The sequence below is a fragment of the Humulus lupulus genome, chromosome 6 (assembly GCF_963169125.1).
Source record: "Humulus lupulus chromosome 6, drHumLupu1.1, whole genome shotgun sequence".
NCBI classification, from domain to species: Eukaryota; Viridiplantae; Streptophyta; class Magnoliopsida; order Rosales; family Cannabaceae; genus Humulus; species Humulus lupulus.
In genome coordinates this window covers 14,828,186-14,844,124 of record NC_084798.1, presented here as the reverse complement: position 1 = coordinate 14,844,124, position 15,939 = coordinate 14,828,186, and the positions used below count along the sequence as shown (strand labels likewise).

Here is a 15,939-nt window from a genome sequence, read left to right as displayed (position 1 = left end):
TTTAATTATAGCAGTTATTCACTCTTGCAAAGCTCAACATTTTATAATAATTATTTTAATCAGTTGAAGCTTTAGCATATTTGATTTAATTGTTACATGATTAGAGGAGATTAACTACACATTATAGTACTTAATTTTTGTATGCAATTTGGAGATTAACTAAATATAAGGCATTTTCTTTCCAAAACTGAAAACAGAGCCTCAATATAATAGCACCTCTTCCACTTTTGACTGTTGCACCTTATTTGATCCTCCACTTTAACTAAGAAAATCATATTGTTATTATTATTATTATTATTATTATTATTAATGTATATGTATATGTAGTAATGATGATATTTAATCATTATAAAAACTTGATGAAATAAATTCTATAGTCCAAACATAAACATAAACACAAACATGAGATATAGTCCAAATATATTAAGATTATTTGGTGGGTACTGCTCTTTAATTAATACTCAGTAGAACAAGTTGAGAGAGGTCGAGGTAAAAGAAGAAAAAAATCATTATACAAACTTCATCAAATAATAAATATTATATATCACTTGCTAACTTCCAGTTGACTTTCATTGCGTTTTCCAAGCCCTGTTTCATGGATTCCTCTTTTCTAGAAGACTCACGGAGTTTCTTGCACTTCTCAAGTTCACCATTGTACTCTTCAATCTTCTTCTGTAGTTCACCCATCTTCTTCTGCAGGTCATCTTTCTTCTTCTCTATTTTCATTGGGAAGTGCATGTCAACTACTTTACTTACTTGTTGATAGTAGAAATTTCTTGTGATCTTCCTTAGAGATGACTCCAGAAAATCCACCTGGAAGCCAGCCCAATATTTTACAAATGTTATGTAGTGATACCATTGTTGAAGAAGATGTTTAGTGATGTCTATCACCAAAGTGGTATGCATCTCTTTCATCACTTTACATACAAAGAAGAAGCAGATGCTCTTCAATTCTTGGGAATAATAGTTTGGACTAATATCTCCATATCTGTGAAGCAAATTATTCATAGCAGATGACAAATGTAAAGGTATGGAATAACCTTTAATATCAACAAGTGTCAACGCTAGATCACTAGATTTTATTCTCAACTTCCTTTTGTTAAAGGTGGAATAAAACTGATTGAAGATAAATGACTTGAAATCAGCTTCTGTTAAATTAGAAAATTTTAGAACCTCATCAATGTTATCATCTTCAGGCTCAACTTCAGTAGCGTTGTACTCACTTCTTCTCCCTCATCCCAGTAAAAACGACCCTTCAACTAGCCTAGCTCACGATCACTTAATTTATGTATCAAATCCCTTAAAGTCAAATGAGACACAGCATAATCAATCTCTTTAGGAAATTCCCAAAGATCTTCTCCCAACACTTTCAGTTTCACATCTCTAAGGTCTCCTTTTAATACATTTATAACCTATATTATATAGATATATATATATATACAACTCATCAATATAAAACTTCATATTATAATAATGCTAGTTTTATAAGAAAAAATAATTTTTAAACAGATCCACAAGGAAATAGAAAATTAACCACCTATACGAGTTTTGACTTTATGTTTTGATATAAAAAAAAACGATGGACTAATTTGGACAAATTAAAATAGTAATTATTTCCAAGTTTCATTCATTTAATTTTTATTTATTTATTCAATTTTTCTTTTAATATACTAGATTTGATGGATTATTGATTTTTTTTGTTGTTGTAAATTGTGCCCATTTCTCTTTTTAAAAACAAAATACATTTTAGGATATAGCTCAAACTAGAGGAAAAAGAATAAACAGTACTTTAGTGATGAGGCAAACATTATATTAGAAAGATTTCAACAATGGTTATACAAATTAATTAAAAATATATAAAAGTTAAGAGAAAATTTCAATCAACTAAAAAAATATTGGTTTTTATTAATTCATATCCGTGTCGGTAATATGAAAAGTAAAAAATAATTTGGCTAATCAGTGTGACCTGAATCATCATTTAGTTATAAAATTATTACTTTATTATAAATGTTAACTACAACAAGTAAATACTTTCAAATAAAAGATTAATTTAAAATTGTTCTTTTTGGGCTGAAAATTTCCAACAGGCTATAGCATTTTTTTTAAAAAAAATTGTAAAATACTTAGTTTTAGTAAGACCCAGTCAATTTAAGCTTTATAAGGTCAACAAAAGAATTTCATGGAGCTACACAGTATTTTAAATTTAAAAATGACGTGACAACATCAAAGTTTATGTGTGCCAATGCCAATCAATTTGACAATAACATAATTTTTTTTAAATAATAAATAAAAATAAAATCAATAGTAAAACAAGAGAAATAAGTATATTTAAAATGATGATAGTTTGTTTGGCTTTTCACCAAATCTATTAAAATGATTACGAAAATATATTTATTTTATATTTAAATTTTTATGCTTATTTTTAAGTAATTTTAGTGTAATATAAAAGTTAACTTTGATTTATCCAGTTTTTTTCCCTTATTTTCTTTGGTGGTAATTAAATATTTTGAACTTTAAAGAAAAATTGAATATATTAAAGCAAATTAAATTTATACTGTTATTTTAAAAGAAAAATTATAAAGATTATATATTAAATATTGAAATTTACTTGTTAAATTATGTAATGCTTTAGTTTTGTTAGGTGGGTTTAATATTTCATTCTCTTAAATTTCAGCATCCCAGACTACCATTTTTCCTTTGTAATAAGCTCACTGAGATATGCTATATCTAAATCTAATGTTAAGTTTCCATAATATTGATGTAAAGTTTCTACTTTTAATTCAGAATATATCATAATATCAATTATTTATTGGAGCTAATAAATTTAATTAGCAAAGCTTCTTAAAGAATTAATAAGATATATTATACTAAATATAAAAATGAATGTCAATTAGTACATACCTCAGAGATAACACAGTGTACGTGAGCGATATATTTGCACTTCCGACAACAATAAACACGGATTCGTGGATTTCTTTCTTCTTCACAAACATCGCAGCAATATTCACCAGAGTTATCCTCAATGAATGAATCAACAAGTTCTAAGTAGTGCATATGGCTGTCATGTTTTATGATCAAAGGCAATGGACCACATAATAAATGAAGTTTGAAATCACAATCCAAACATTGAAATTTGAAGGAATTTGTTTTGTGGAATTCCTTAGTATTGCACATGATTGATTGTTTCAAACAGGTGTCGTAGACGTTGCATTGTTCAACTGCATTTTTTATTTTCTTCATAAAGCAAAGAAGATGTGGATGATCTTCATACTTAATGCATGGTCTTCTCACACCACATTCTAAACACAACCAAAAATCGCATTGAGGACATTCGAAATATAAGGCATGGTAGTTTGTATTTTCACAAGTGCTACATTTACGATTGTTGTATCTTTTCATCAGAAGGAAGAGACGGTTGTGATTAGGATGGTGAGAGGTTTGGATTTCTTGTGGTAATTGGTCAATGCATTGTTTATGAAGAAAATAGTTACATCTATTGCAGCCATAATAAACTCCACCATCTGATAATTCTGATGGTGAGCTCTTAGATCGGCATGCAAAGCATCTAACATTAACACCTTTATAAATAGTATCTGTTGTGTCAACAAGTAGTAGCAAGTGAGGATGGCTTGAATGTTGAATGCAATGTTGGCCCAAAGGGCATGTTTTTATGGAGTTTGACATTTTAAAGCATTCAACATCCAAGTCAAAATCACAGCCAACACAATTGAACACGAGCAACTTTTTTGAGGCTCGACCACAACAATTGCAATAGGCATTTCGTGTTGTAAGAGAAAGAGGGTGGCGAGGATGTAAAGGGTATTTGTTGATCTGCTTTGGTAGTTCTTCACATGACTTGTGGACATAATATTTGCACGAATCACAAACATAATAAGGGGCTGCCATAGAAGACTTACATATTTTACAAATAATTTGGTCACCACATATCTTATTATCCTTTAGGAGCAAAATATGTTGTTGAGGACAGAAGTGTTGAATCTCCTCCATTTTTGATCTATTATTATAATTTAATAAAGCTGAAACAAAAATGAAACACACATTAATAGCTCAACAATATATCTATATCAATATAAATATAAATTAGAGGGCTACACGAACTCGTTATATTACATGTTAGGAAAATTAAATATCATAAGCGAATAAGAAATCAAATGGGCGTACCAATGAATCAAAATTCACCACGGAACCAAAGCACTCCTCTGTTTTGATTTTTATAGAAAAGAGAATGTACACTATTGATTATGCTCTGTTTTGAAATGTATCATATTTATGTTTTATAGGTAATAAAGGGCGAATAAAGTATATATATCTCTCCTTGCTGCAATAACTTTTATTTTTTATAATCTATCTTCTATGATAATTCCATGAGGATATCTCTGCATTATTATCAATTTCAAACAAATTTAAAATCAATTTCAGTTTTTAAGTATTACTAAGATGCTTGTTTTTTTTTTTCTTTTCGCATGTGATAAACATATTAATTAATTAATGTTTTATAGAATATTATTTACTTGTGTATCAATAATTCTTTGGATATAAGGACAAAGAAAAGAGAAATCTAACACAAAAAACAACAAAAGAAAATTATATGCTTGCAATGGTTACAAAGTGAAGAATAAAAGGAAAAGAAAAGCACTTCTTAAATGATAAAATATTTGTATTGAAGATCCTAGAGATGAGTCAAAGAGTAACAAAGAAGATCAAGGAGTAACAAACACTTGTTACTTTGTAATTTGATCATCATATCAAGTTACTTGTTATGCATAGTAAAAAAAAAGTAATTTGATTATCATATTGTTTGGAAGAAAGGAAAAGTATCAGAGAAAACAAAAAGAAGCTTTGAATACATGACTTTGAGTAATGAACTGAGAGCATAATCATAATCATAATCATAATCTTAATCTTAATTATAATCTTAACAGTTACAATAACTAACTTGTTAAAAAAAACAAAGAATCAAATATAAAAAGAAACCAAACAACAAAAGAAAATTCTTTGCTTGCAGTAGTTACAAAGTGAAAAGTAAAAGGAAAAGTAGTCAAACCATGAAATGTTTGGTTTTGTAATTTTGATATATTATTGAAGATTTATAAAAGTAAAGAGGATCAAGCCTTTACCTATTATCTAGGCCTAGTTTGCGGTGTTTGTAATTTGATCATATCAAGTTACTTTTCATGGATACTAAAAAAGAAAGTGATTGTGGATACATAATTTTGTACACTTAAAATTAATTAATTTTAGTCATTACTAATGGTAAAATAAAATTATACACAGCCGTACATGGAACCCAAATTATAAGTCAAGTGCCCCTTATTATTAAAACAAATTTTTTTAAATACTTAATACATAGAAAATAGAAAAAATAATTATATCTTTTTATATATATAGTAGAAAAACAAAAAGATGTTAAATTCCTATTACGATAAAGTGAGCCATTGGCTCCCAATTACAATCATACTTTACAAAAAGATATTATCCCATTTAATTAAGTCTCATTTGTTGATGTAAAGCGTCGGAATACCATTAAACCCTTCCAACCAATATAGATTAAAGATCTTGACAGAACTGAAAACCCAACTAAGAAGGTATTATAAATAATACAAACATAAACATATCGTGGGCAGTGACCAAATCTCTTATAAAAATAACTATTTCCACATGCCATAATATATAATTTTTATTACACTCCAAAAGCAATAATTAAGTTAAGAAAAATATTAACAAAATTATTATTATATTTTAATATAATGTTTGATTGATTAAATAAGTGTTACAAAAAATGATTATTTAATCTAAGTGGGGGAATGTAATATTATTTTAAATAATATAATGTTAGATTAAATAATGTGACAAATGTGATTTTGTCATACAAATGTGATTTGTCACACTTTGTAACATATTATTAAGAGTCACAAAATTAGCCACATGTGTGTACTCAAATGTGACATATTTTAGAGATACAAAATCAGTTACAAATTTGTAACTCCTAAATATTACTCAATTATGTATAGATTGTATGTTACACATTTGAGTTTGAATTTCACAAAATCATTATGAAATATGGTTGTTAGAAACATGTTTTTAACTATCACACATGTTAAGAAATTTAAATATACCAAAATTGAATAAGAAACTAAATGGACTTACCAATGATTTCAGAATTCACCACGAAACTCCTTGAAAAACAAGAGAAAATCAAACAGCTCTGTTTTGTAGAGAAAGGAGAAAGTTGAGTTATTATTTTTTAACTTTAGATTCAGAAATCTGTATAGCTAGAGTCCGTTTGTGTTAGGTTTTATAGGGAAGAAAAAAAGATACTAAAGTAAATAAATTCTTTGCTTGCTGCAATAATTTATATTATTTTTTATATTGGAATAATAATCTTCAATGATAAATACTTGAAAATTTTGTTATATAACTTTAAGATGACTGATATTCCTTGTGAATTTGCTAGTAATTTTAATTATTTGGCTAAAATTTTAATTTTCAAAAATCGATTTCAAAGTTAAGTTGGAGTAGTACACACTTGTTTTTTCTCTTATCTTTTTCGATTTTTTTTTACATTTAAAAGAAAATCCCTTGCTTGTACTGTAATAATTCTTTGGATAAGTACAGAAAAAAGTGGGGAAAAGAAAAAAATAATTCTTTGCTTGCAAGAGTAAAAGGGAAAGGAGTGACCTTTTTATTGAAAAAAAAACATTTAATTTCTTTTTAAATAAATAAGGATATTTTGCTTTTGGGTGCTTCTGTATAAACTCTTTTCTCTCCATTCCCTTAAATAAATACTTTATAATTTTTATTTAAAAACAAAATCACACATTGTTGATCTAGTTTTTTGTCAAACTAAAATAAGATCAATTAAGTAGAAGAAAGATTCAAATTAATAAAATGAAAGACATGGGATTTTATATGATTTAGTAGTTAATTCTATCTAGTCAATGAGTCACTTTTATTAATATCTTTGCGTTAAAGCTTGAAAAAAATTTCACAGAACTTCAGTGTAAAATTTTACCAACACCAGGTTCTCTCAAGCTAAATGTGGATGTTGCACTCAATCTTGAGAATGGACTTGTTGGTTTTGGTGCGATTGTTCGTTGTTCAGAATGCTTTCCTTCAAGTTATTTTGCCAAATGACTTTCTAGATTCTTGTCATCAAAAGATATTGAGGCTTTGGCCATTTTGTTTGTTTTGTCTTTGTGTTTTGAGCTTGATTTTTCATTTCGACTATTGAGAGTGATTAAGAGGTTGTTGTTCACTCTGTTCTTTTTTTTTAATGATTTTTTTTCTTCAGTAAAGTTGTCTTATTAGGAACATTAGATCCTTGTTATCTGTCTTTCTATGTGTATTTCTAACTCATATAGTACGTAATAGTAACACTGCTGCTCATGGTTTAGCCAGATATGAATTTCATATAGAAAAATTACTTGGTTGGAAGAAATAACACCTTTTATTATGACTTATGACTCCATGATTTTCATCAAATGAGCATTTGGTGAATTTGTTAAAAATAAAATTGGGATAAAGTAGTAAAAAAATAAAGAAAGAAAAAGGAAAAAAAAAAGTGTAATTGTAATTTTATTGTTTATTAATTAAAAAAAAGTGCTTGTGTTGAAAATTCAAAATCCGATTCGAATTGGGGGTTGGAAACGGTTTCCCTCTCATTCTAGTTTTTCTTCTTCATGGCTCTCAAACTTGAAATCACCAAAGGTCCTCGAGCCGGAGAAACCCTAGAATACCGGCCCGGATCCACCATTCGAATCGGTCGTGTTGTCCGGGGTAATAACCTCACCATCAAAGACTCCGGCATCTCCACCAAGCACCTCTCCCTCGAATCCGACGAATCTGGCAAATGGCTACTTCAAGACCTCGGCTCCTCCAACGGCTCTTTCCTCAACGACCAACTGATCGACCCCGACGTCCCCGTCGATCTCAGTGACGGAGACTGCATCAAGATTGGAGAATCCACTTCCATCTCCGTGAAGATTGAAGTCCACGATGGGAGCTACTTGGGGCGGAGCTCTAGGCGTGGAGTTCAGGAGAAGGATGGCGGAGCTTCTGGTGCGACTAATCGGGGTAGGAGAGGTAAGGTTGCGAAGGAAAAGGAGAAGGAAGTGGAATGTGCTTTGGGGGTGGAGAATGCAGAGGCGGTGGATGTAGTTGAGGTGGTTGAGAAACCAAGGCGGGGGAGGAAAGCTAGGGTTTTGAAGAGTGTGGTTGAGGAGAAGGAGGAGCAAGAGCATGAAGAGAAAATGGGGCAGCTGCGGCAAGTGGGAACGAGGCGAACTCGGAGCTCCAAAAAGGAGGAAAATGCAGTGTCTTGTTCAGTTCTTGAGAAAATTCCAGAGAATTCTGATGTAGATGGTGGACAAGTTAAGGTTGGCAATAAGAAGACTACTCGTACTCGTGCCGGCGGTGGCACAAGGAGGAGGAAGAATTCACCACAGAAGTCGCCTGATTGTGTTGAAGTTATTGATCTTAAGGACGAGTTGATTATGAGGGAACATGAGTGTGAAAAGGCCGTCGGGGATGAGCATCGTGTTGAAGAAGTTGGCGCTGGTGAGCTTTGTGTTGAAGAAATTGGTGAAAAGGAGGATCATGGCAGAGATGCTTGTGGCATCAGTGGAGAGGCAAAAAAGGATAGTGCTTCTGGTTCTAAAGAGAAGTTGGGTGAATCTGGAAAGGAGCTGGATTTGGAGAAGACGACACTTGGAGAGTGGTTTGATTATTTGGAGATTGCTTTGCCGAAACAGATAATTGAAGCAAGTGAGGAGATGATCAAGGGTATGAGACTGAAAGCTGAAAGGGTTCACAATTACATGGTAGAGTTAGAAGCACCTATTGTGTAAGATGCTTAGAGTTCTTCATTTAGTTCGTGCTGTAAATATAAATATTAAATGTCTTATTCCTTAAGAAATTATTAGAAAATTTTATTCTATATATTTGAGTTTCAATTATTCATTTCTTTAATATTCCTGTTGATATGTATATATGTTCATACATGTGTTTTAATAGGTTAATTCTGTTGCAATAAATTTATTGCAGTATTGCATATTTTTATACTTGAAATAAATATCTAATATTGATAATTAAAAAAAAAAATACTTGGGTGGCAAGGCTATATTTTTCCAAATGCGAGCAGAGATTGAAACGTGCTTGACTAGTCTTCTAGTCCTATTGATGTATTCCCTTTCATTCAATGAACTGATAAAGGTCATGTGTCAACTCTTTGACTCTTCTTTGTCGATATTAGGAAGGTCCCTTGGCAACTTCTTGATAAAATATCTAGTATATATAAATTTCATTCTTGCTATATTGTAGTGTTAGAGGCTATACGAAACTGATCAGTACTGACCACTAGCTAGACTCCATCAATGGAGGACTCTGATCAACCTCTTCATGTCTGCCGTGTCCATAAATCTTCCATCATCTTTAGCAGATTTCACTCTTTCCTTCATGTATTAGCAGTATTATTCTTGATCTATTACAGGGCCTCTTTCTTTCTCCAAAATGATATCGAGACCAGAGGAGGAATTATACCATCTCTACCATGGCTTCTTCTCTTTCTCTCTGAGCTGTGTCTCTTCCTTATATGGCTTCTAGCCCAAGCCTTAAGGTGGCATCCCGTTTCTCGTTCTGTATTTCCAGAGAGATTGCCAGAAAATGATAAACTTCCAGCTATCGATGTCTTTGTTTTCACAGCAGATGCAGATAGAGAGCCAACTTTGCATGTGATGAACACTGTCATATCAGCCATGGCGCTGGACTACCCTCCTGACAAGCTTCATGTGTATCTTTCCGACGATGGTGGTTCTGCGGTGACTTTGAATGGAATGAGAGAGGCTTGGAGATTTGCCAAGTGGTGGATTCCATTTTGTAGGAGGTTTAAAATCCAGAAGAGGTGTCCAGATGCTTATTTCTCATCATTAGTGAATGATGATGATGATGGCCATTCGGAAAGTTTTGATGAGTTCACGACAGAACAAGAGAAGCTTAAAGTATGCTTTTTCATTTCTTTCGTTATCTACTTGTAAAATTTTACTATAAAAAACAGAAAATGTGTTTGTTCGAAATAGCTATGCTGATATTTGTTACAGGAAGGATACCAAGTGTTCAAAGAAAGCATTAAAGGAATAAAAGAGAGCTTTGTAGATACTAGTGGCTTCACTGGTAAAAATCACCCATCTGTCATTGAGGTACTTACTTTCCTCTTGCCACACCCACATGTAAACAAAATTAGACATTCTGTTCTTACTATTTATGATCTTTTATCAGGTGATCCAAGGAAATCCCAGTGACCCTAACACAGAACAAGAAGAGATAGCTATGTTGCCTCAACTTGTTTATGTTTCTAGGGAGAAAAGACCTTCTCATCCTCACCATTTTAAGGCTGGAGCATTTAATGTTCTTGTATGTTTTATTTATTTCCTATTTCCTTTTTCCTTTACATAAACAACAACATATACATATTCGGTATCATAATTTGTTTTTCTTCCGTAAATCATAAATCATTGAGCTTCACTGATCGATCAACCTGTTGCCACAGCTTCGAGTCTCCGGTGTGATAAGCAATTCTCCATACATACTTGCTCTTGACTGTGACATGTATTGCAATGATCCAACATCAGCAAGACAAGCTATGTGCTTTCATCTTGATCCAAAAATATCTTCCTCTCTAGCTTTTGTGCAGTTCCCTCAGAGATTCCACAACATTTCTAGAAATGATATCTATGACAGTCAGATAAGGTCAACATATTCGGTAAGCAAAGCAAAATCTTGTCATTATATATTATTAGCGCAATTAGATATGTTGAAACATCATGGACTTTTTTGTTATTAATTGGTCTGAATTCTTTTGCATCTCTTAGTTGCTCTGGCAAGGTATGGATGGACTGGATGGACCTGTATTGTCTGGTACAGGCTTTTTCCTGAAAAGGGTGTCCTTATATGGCAGATATGTGGAAGAAGAAGGTAAGGCCGTTGTTAAATTACATCTTTATTTATTTATATGACAGGATAATCATTTGTTAGCAATATGTGTATGTCTTACCTAAAAATAAAAATAGTATCTTGAACTGGTTATCTGTGTTTTATAAACAGGTGCTGATCCAATGGAACTGAAAAAGTATTTTGGGCCATCCAATGAGTTCATCAAATCTCTTGTTAATCACAAGAAGCCTAATGTAGCAAATATTAGAGACTCTTCTAATTCTAATGCATTGTTACAAGAGGCCAAATTTTTGGCTTCTTGCACCTATGGAAGTGAAACAAAATGGGGTCAAGATGTAAGTAAGCTAGCCTTGGTTGGTTTATGGACTTGATTTCTTCATTTCTCAACCTTTTCATTGATTATAATTTATAATGACTTGTTGATTTCTTCTCCTTGCAATGCAATGCAATGGGAACCAACCACAGGTTGGTTTTCTGTATTATTCAGTAGCAGAAGATTACTTGACCGGCTTCACCTTACAATCCAAAGCCTGGACTTCAGTGTATCTGAGCTCATCAAGGCCGCAGTTTTTGGGCTCTGGTGTCACAAATTTGAATGATCTGTTGACTCAAGGAATAAGATGGAGTTCAGGGTTGGTCGAAGTCGGCATCTCAAAGTTTTTCCCTTTTGTTTATGGTCCCTCCAAAATGTCCTTTCTTGAGAAAATGAGCTATGGATATCTCTCATTTTTTCCCCTCTACTTCTTACCTTTGTGGTGTTTCGCTACTGTTCCTCAACTCTGCTTGCTGAGTGGTATTCCTATGTATCCTGAGGTAAATTACTAAATATCACATACATACATACATACACCACTCGTTTTGTTATCAAAATAGTAATATCAAAATCACTAACAATAATAAATAAATCTACCTTCTCTAACCTACAGGTTTCAAACTCATTTTTCATTGTATTTCTGTTCATCTTTGCCTCCTCACTTGTTCAACATTCTTTTGAGGTCTTCATCACTGGTGGGTCGCCTCGGTCAGTGATAAATGAGGTAAGGTTATGGATGATACAATCAATCACATCTCATCTCTATGGGAGCTTGGATGCTTTCATGAAGAGGATTGGTATGAGGGAAGCCAGTTTCTTGCTCACCAACAAAGTTGATGATGACGAAACAGTTGAACTATACCGAAATGGAAAATTCGATTTCAGAACACCAGCTATGTTTCTTGTTCCGCTGGTTGTTCTAGTTATCCTGAACGTGGTTTCTCTTCTTGTGGGAATCACTAGAGCTATCCTCGTTGGAAATTTGGACAAGATGTTTCTACAAGTTTTCTTGTGTCTCTATATCTTGGTCATAAGCTACCCCATAATAGAAGGGATGGTAATAAGGAAGGATAAGGGACGAATTCCAGCATCCATCACAGTAGTATCATCTGCTACATTTTCTATCATCATTTTCTTCCTAATGGGGCTTACATTTTTCATCTACTAGTGCTTCTTTTTTTTTTACCCTTTTTTTTAGTTTAGTTTACTTTTAATAAAGAGAAGCTTTTCCTTGCCTTCTCCCTGTCTCGTCTCAACGAGATAAAGATTATAAATTAGGACAATATTTAAATACTGCTACTACTATTACTTGCGGGACTGTTTTATGTATTTAGTTATTTTAAAAGGAAATTTATTGAGGATGTCTTGACAATAGTTTTTTAATATTGATATTTATTGTATAGCAAATCTTCTGTAGGTTTTTGAAAAATTATGAATACTAATTTGAATATAACTATTAAGAATTTGAATAAGTCGGTTATGACTCTATTAATTACTTTTATATTTTATTATTATTTATTATTAAGGGCATAAAACCCAATAAATGGTACTTAAGGAAACAATAAATAATTAAGGAGGTAAAACGATGATTTTATCCATGCTTTAATTATGAAACATTAATAGAGGATTGAATTATATATAATGATTAAATCGATGCACGCTTTTTATCTTTAAAAAGTACTATGTAAATAAATGTTTATAATTGCAATAGTGCGGTCTCATATTTTTAGTGGAAAAATATTGAAATTAATAAATGAAGGTTATTATATTAAAGAGATTTAATTAATAATATAATCAAATACCTTATCTATTGTATTCTTGCTTAATTAGAGTTGTATTTTGGTTTCTCTATTTTCATCGAATATAATATATTATCTAACGATAAAGTATATTTGATATATACATGTGAATTATCATGATTTTATGGTGTGCCAAATAATATAATTATTGATGTGATTAGTAACCATTTAATTGGTAAATAAAAGAATAATTTGAGAAATTAAAATTTCTCATTTAAATGTTGAACATCTTAACTTATGAGAAAAGAAAAGATGAACCAAAGGAGGTTACATCTTTTATTGGAAGTGTCTTGCCATTGCAAGAAAAATGGATCAATGTGGATTAAAAAATTGTGGGAAGATATATTGACTCTTAAGGCTTGGAGTCTAAAGTATGGGCAATTGGAAAATATTTTAGAATTATCTAGTGACAATAATTCTTAAATATTCAATATCTCAATGAGTAAACATTACAAAATTGGATAAGCAATTTTGAAGCTTAAAACCAAAAATAGTGAATGAATTGATGAGAATTTTGTTCATTTTGGTTAAAGATAATAAAATGGCGATATGATTAATTTAATCTCAAGGAGGGGATAATTTTAATAATAAAACCAATTTTAAAGTATAAGAAATCAAAGTATTTAAATAAACCATTGGTTTATTTTCTTTGATTTAAATGTTTTTGGCATCTTCAAATTGATCTTAGTGAGGAAAATCAATGAATGTCAAAGTGGTGTTTTCAAAAGAATCGTAAAGAAACTCTTAGAAAATGCACAAAAATTGCTTTAGTAATTTTTAGATTATTTAGACAACTAAAAGTAAAAATTAATGATTATTTGTTTGAAAAATTTTCACATGACATTTGTGTTCACATATTTATTTTGTGAAAAGCAATCAAGTGAAAGTTACTTTCAAATAAGTGTGTCTTGATTTAGCAAGTAAATAAATCAAAATAAACAAACATTGAGGTTTTGTTTATCTTGTTCTACTGAGAAATTAACCATGTGGCTTAAAGGGCTCATAATGAACTTTGAGAATTATAAGTCTAGATTTATCTTGGAGGATAAATGACTTAATAGAAACAAAGATAATTCTATTTAAAAGTGAGATTTTCATTTTATGTGAGAAATGTGGGGGTGATGCTCCAAAGTTAATCAATTTATTTTCATAATGGTTGATTAATTTGGTCATCCTATTAAATAGTTGACTTGGAATTCCACATTCTAATTGATTTTGGCTATATGTGTATAGAATTGATAAATCAAGACATTTTTGGTATCTAAAGTTATTGTTTTAATATTTTGATTCAAGAGAAAATAAATTTAAAGGATATTTGCAGTAAAACCTCTTAATCTTTTCGAGATGACACACCAATAACCCCATTAAAAAATTTTGATGACAATACCCCAACTGTTACATTTTATTTGCAGTCGTTCATTTTTGGACGTCAAGTGCCAACGAGGATCAACGAGGGTCCATGTGGCGTGAATTCATTTGTCCACGAGTGTCATGACATGTCTAAATTTAATGAGGTGTCCAAATTTTTTTCACCAAAAAGCATATAAATTAAAAATATTTAAAATAATAACAAATACTTTTAATTAAAAACTAACTTAGATTTCTTTAACTAAATCAAATAAAAACAAAAGGAAAAAGTAAGAGAGAAGCTTTAATACCTAGTAACCAGGAGCCTGAATCGAATCTTCCTTGGTAGCTAGGAAATGAAAGAATCGAATATCAACACAACTATGAGTTCATTACCAAAATCAATACCCATTACAAATCCAAAAATTTAGATAATCATTACAAACCCATAAAGTTTAATACCCATTACATACCCAGAAAGTTTAATCAATACCAAAATATTTTAAGAGCAATACTCAGAACAACACCAACAAAACCACTCAAATTCCAAAAACCATTAATGTTTAATGCTCTGTACAAACGAACATCAACAAAGCCATCAGTTCAATACCAAAAACAATATCCATTACAAACCCAGAAATTTGAACATTTCAAACCCAGAAAGTTTAATACCCTGTACAATCCATACTCAATACAAACTAACCCCTAAATTTAAAGAAGAAAATATCATTAATGTCTAATCAATACCCAAAAATTTTCAGAGCAATACTTAGAATAACACCAACAAAACCACTCAAATACCCAAAAATTTGACTAGGAAATTAGCTAAACAATAAACAAGAACAAAGGAAAACAAGAGAAAAAAAAATTAACCAAAGAACTAATGAAAAGAAGAAAAAATGCCAGATTCTTACTGGGTTTCGCCCAACCCCTCTGCTACCTTCGACGACCACTACGAACGTGAAGGGAACCTACCCAGATCTATCTTCTTCATTGTAGACACAATGAGTTCTCCATCTCTTTCGGCGGTCAGCACAGATCTACACAGATCCTCGTCACCCATGTCGATCCCCTCTGATTTTCTCAGTCGTTGTCTGCCCAATGCCCCCACCGTGAGCTCTCCATCTCTCTCTTCTCAGAATTGTCTCCATCTCTCTCTTACGTTTTTTCTTTTTCTTTTTTATTTAATTTAATTTAAGAAAAACTCAGTTAGTTAATTAAAAGTATTTGTTATTATTTTAAATATTTATAATTTTAATTTATATGAATTTTGGAGAAAAATAAAAATAATACTGGACACATCATTAAATTTAGACATGCCAGCACACACGTGGACAAATAAATTCAAGCTACATGGACCCTCGTTGGCACTTAAAGTCCAAAAGTGAACAGCTGCAAATAAAATGTAACAGTCAAGGGTATTGTCGTCAACATTCTTTTATTGGAGTTATTGATGCGTCAACTCAAAAAGATTAGGGGGTTTTGCTACAAATATTCTTAAATTTAAAACAT

At 31.3% G+C, this 15,939-nt stretch overlaps 4 protein-coding genes across 6 annotated transcripts in view; 2 read left to right on the top strand and 2 right to left on the bottom strand.

Moving 5' to 3' along the window:
- Positions 1–15,701, bottom strand: part of LOC133781718 (formate--tetrahydrofolate ligase-like) — a 37,310-nt gene extending 21,609 nt beyond the window's left edge. Inside the window, exons 1-2 of the mRNA XM_062220790.1 lie at positions 15,342–15,701; positions 14,739–14,776 (exon numbers count right to left, since the gene is read on the bottom strand). The gene's annotated coding sequence lies outside the window, so the exon portion shown is untranslated. The remainder of the gene's footprint in view (positions 1–14,738; positions 14,777–15,341) is intronic.
- On the bottom strand, positions 409–6,275 carry LOC133781717 (uncharacterized). Of its 3 annotated transcripts, none has more exons than XM_062220787.1 (3): positions 6,169–6,275; positions 2,902–4,037; positions 409–1,412 (listed from the first exon to the last, which is right to left on the bottom strand). In XM_062220787.1, the coding sequence occupies exons 2-3, from the start codon at positions 4,006–4,008 to the stop codon at positions 1,260–1,262; spliced, it is 1,260 nt and encodes a 419-aa protein (XP_062076771.1). In that variant the 5' UTR covers positions 4,009–4,037; positions 6,169–6,275; the 3' UTR covers positions 409–1,259. The 3 variants fall into 3 exon arrangements, with proteins under 3 accessions (XP_062076771.1, XP_062076769.1, XP_062076772.1); XM_062220785.1 differs by lacking the exon at positions 6,169–6,275 and adding an exon at positions 4,183–4,924; XM_062220788.1 differs by lacking the exon at positions 6,169–6,275 and adding an exon at positions 4,183–4,924 and having other exon boundaries at positions 409–1,299.
- On the top strand, positions 7,569–8,958 carry LOC133781716 (FHA domain-containing protein At4g14490-like). Its single transcript, XM_062220784.1, has one exon. It carries the CDS (start codon positions 7,701–7,703, stop codon positions 8,865–8,867), a length of 1,167 nt encoding a protein of 388 aa, XP_062076768.1. The 5' UTR covers positions 7,569–7,700; the 3' UTR covers positions 8,868–8,958.
- On the top strand, positions 9,334–12,664 carry LOC133781715 (cellulose synthase-like protein G2). The gene is made up of 8 exons (XM_062220783.1): positions 9,334–10,016; positions 10,116–10,214; positions 10,294–10,428; positions 10,565–10,777; positions 10,887–10,989; positions 11,119–11,303; positions 11,434–11,781; positions 11,895–12,664. The coding sequence occupies exons 1-8, from the start codon at positions 9,393–9,395 to the stop codon at positions 12,447–12,449; spliced, it is 2,262 nt and encodes a 753-aa protein (XP_062076767.1). The 5' UTR covers positions 9,334–9,392; the 3' UTR covers positions 12,450–12,664.
- Positions 15,702–15,939: the final 238 nt, after the last annotated feature.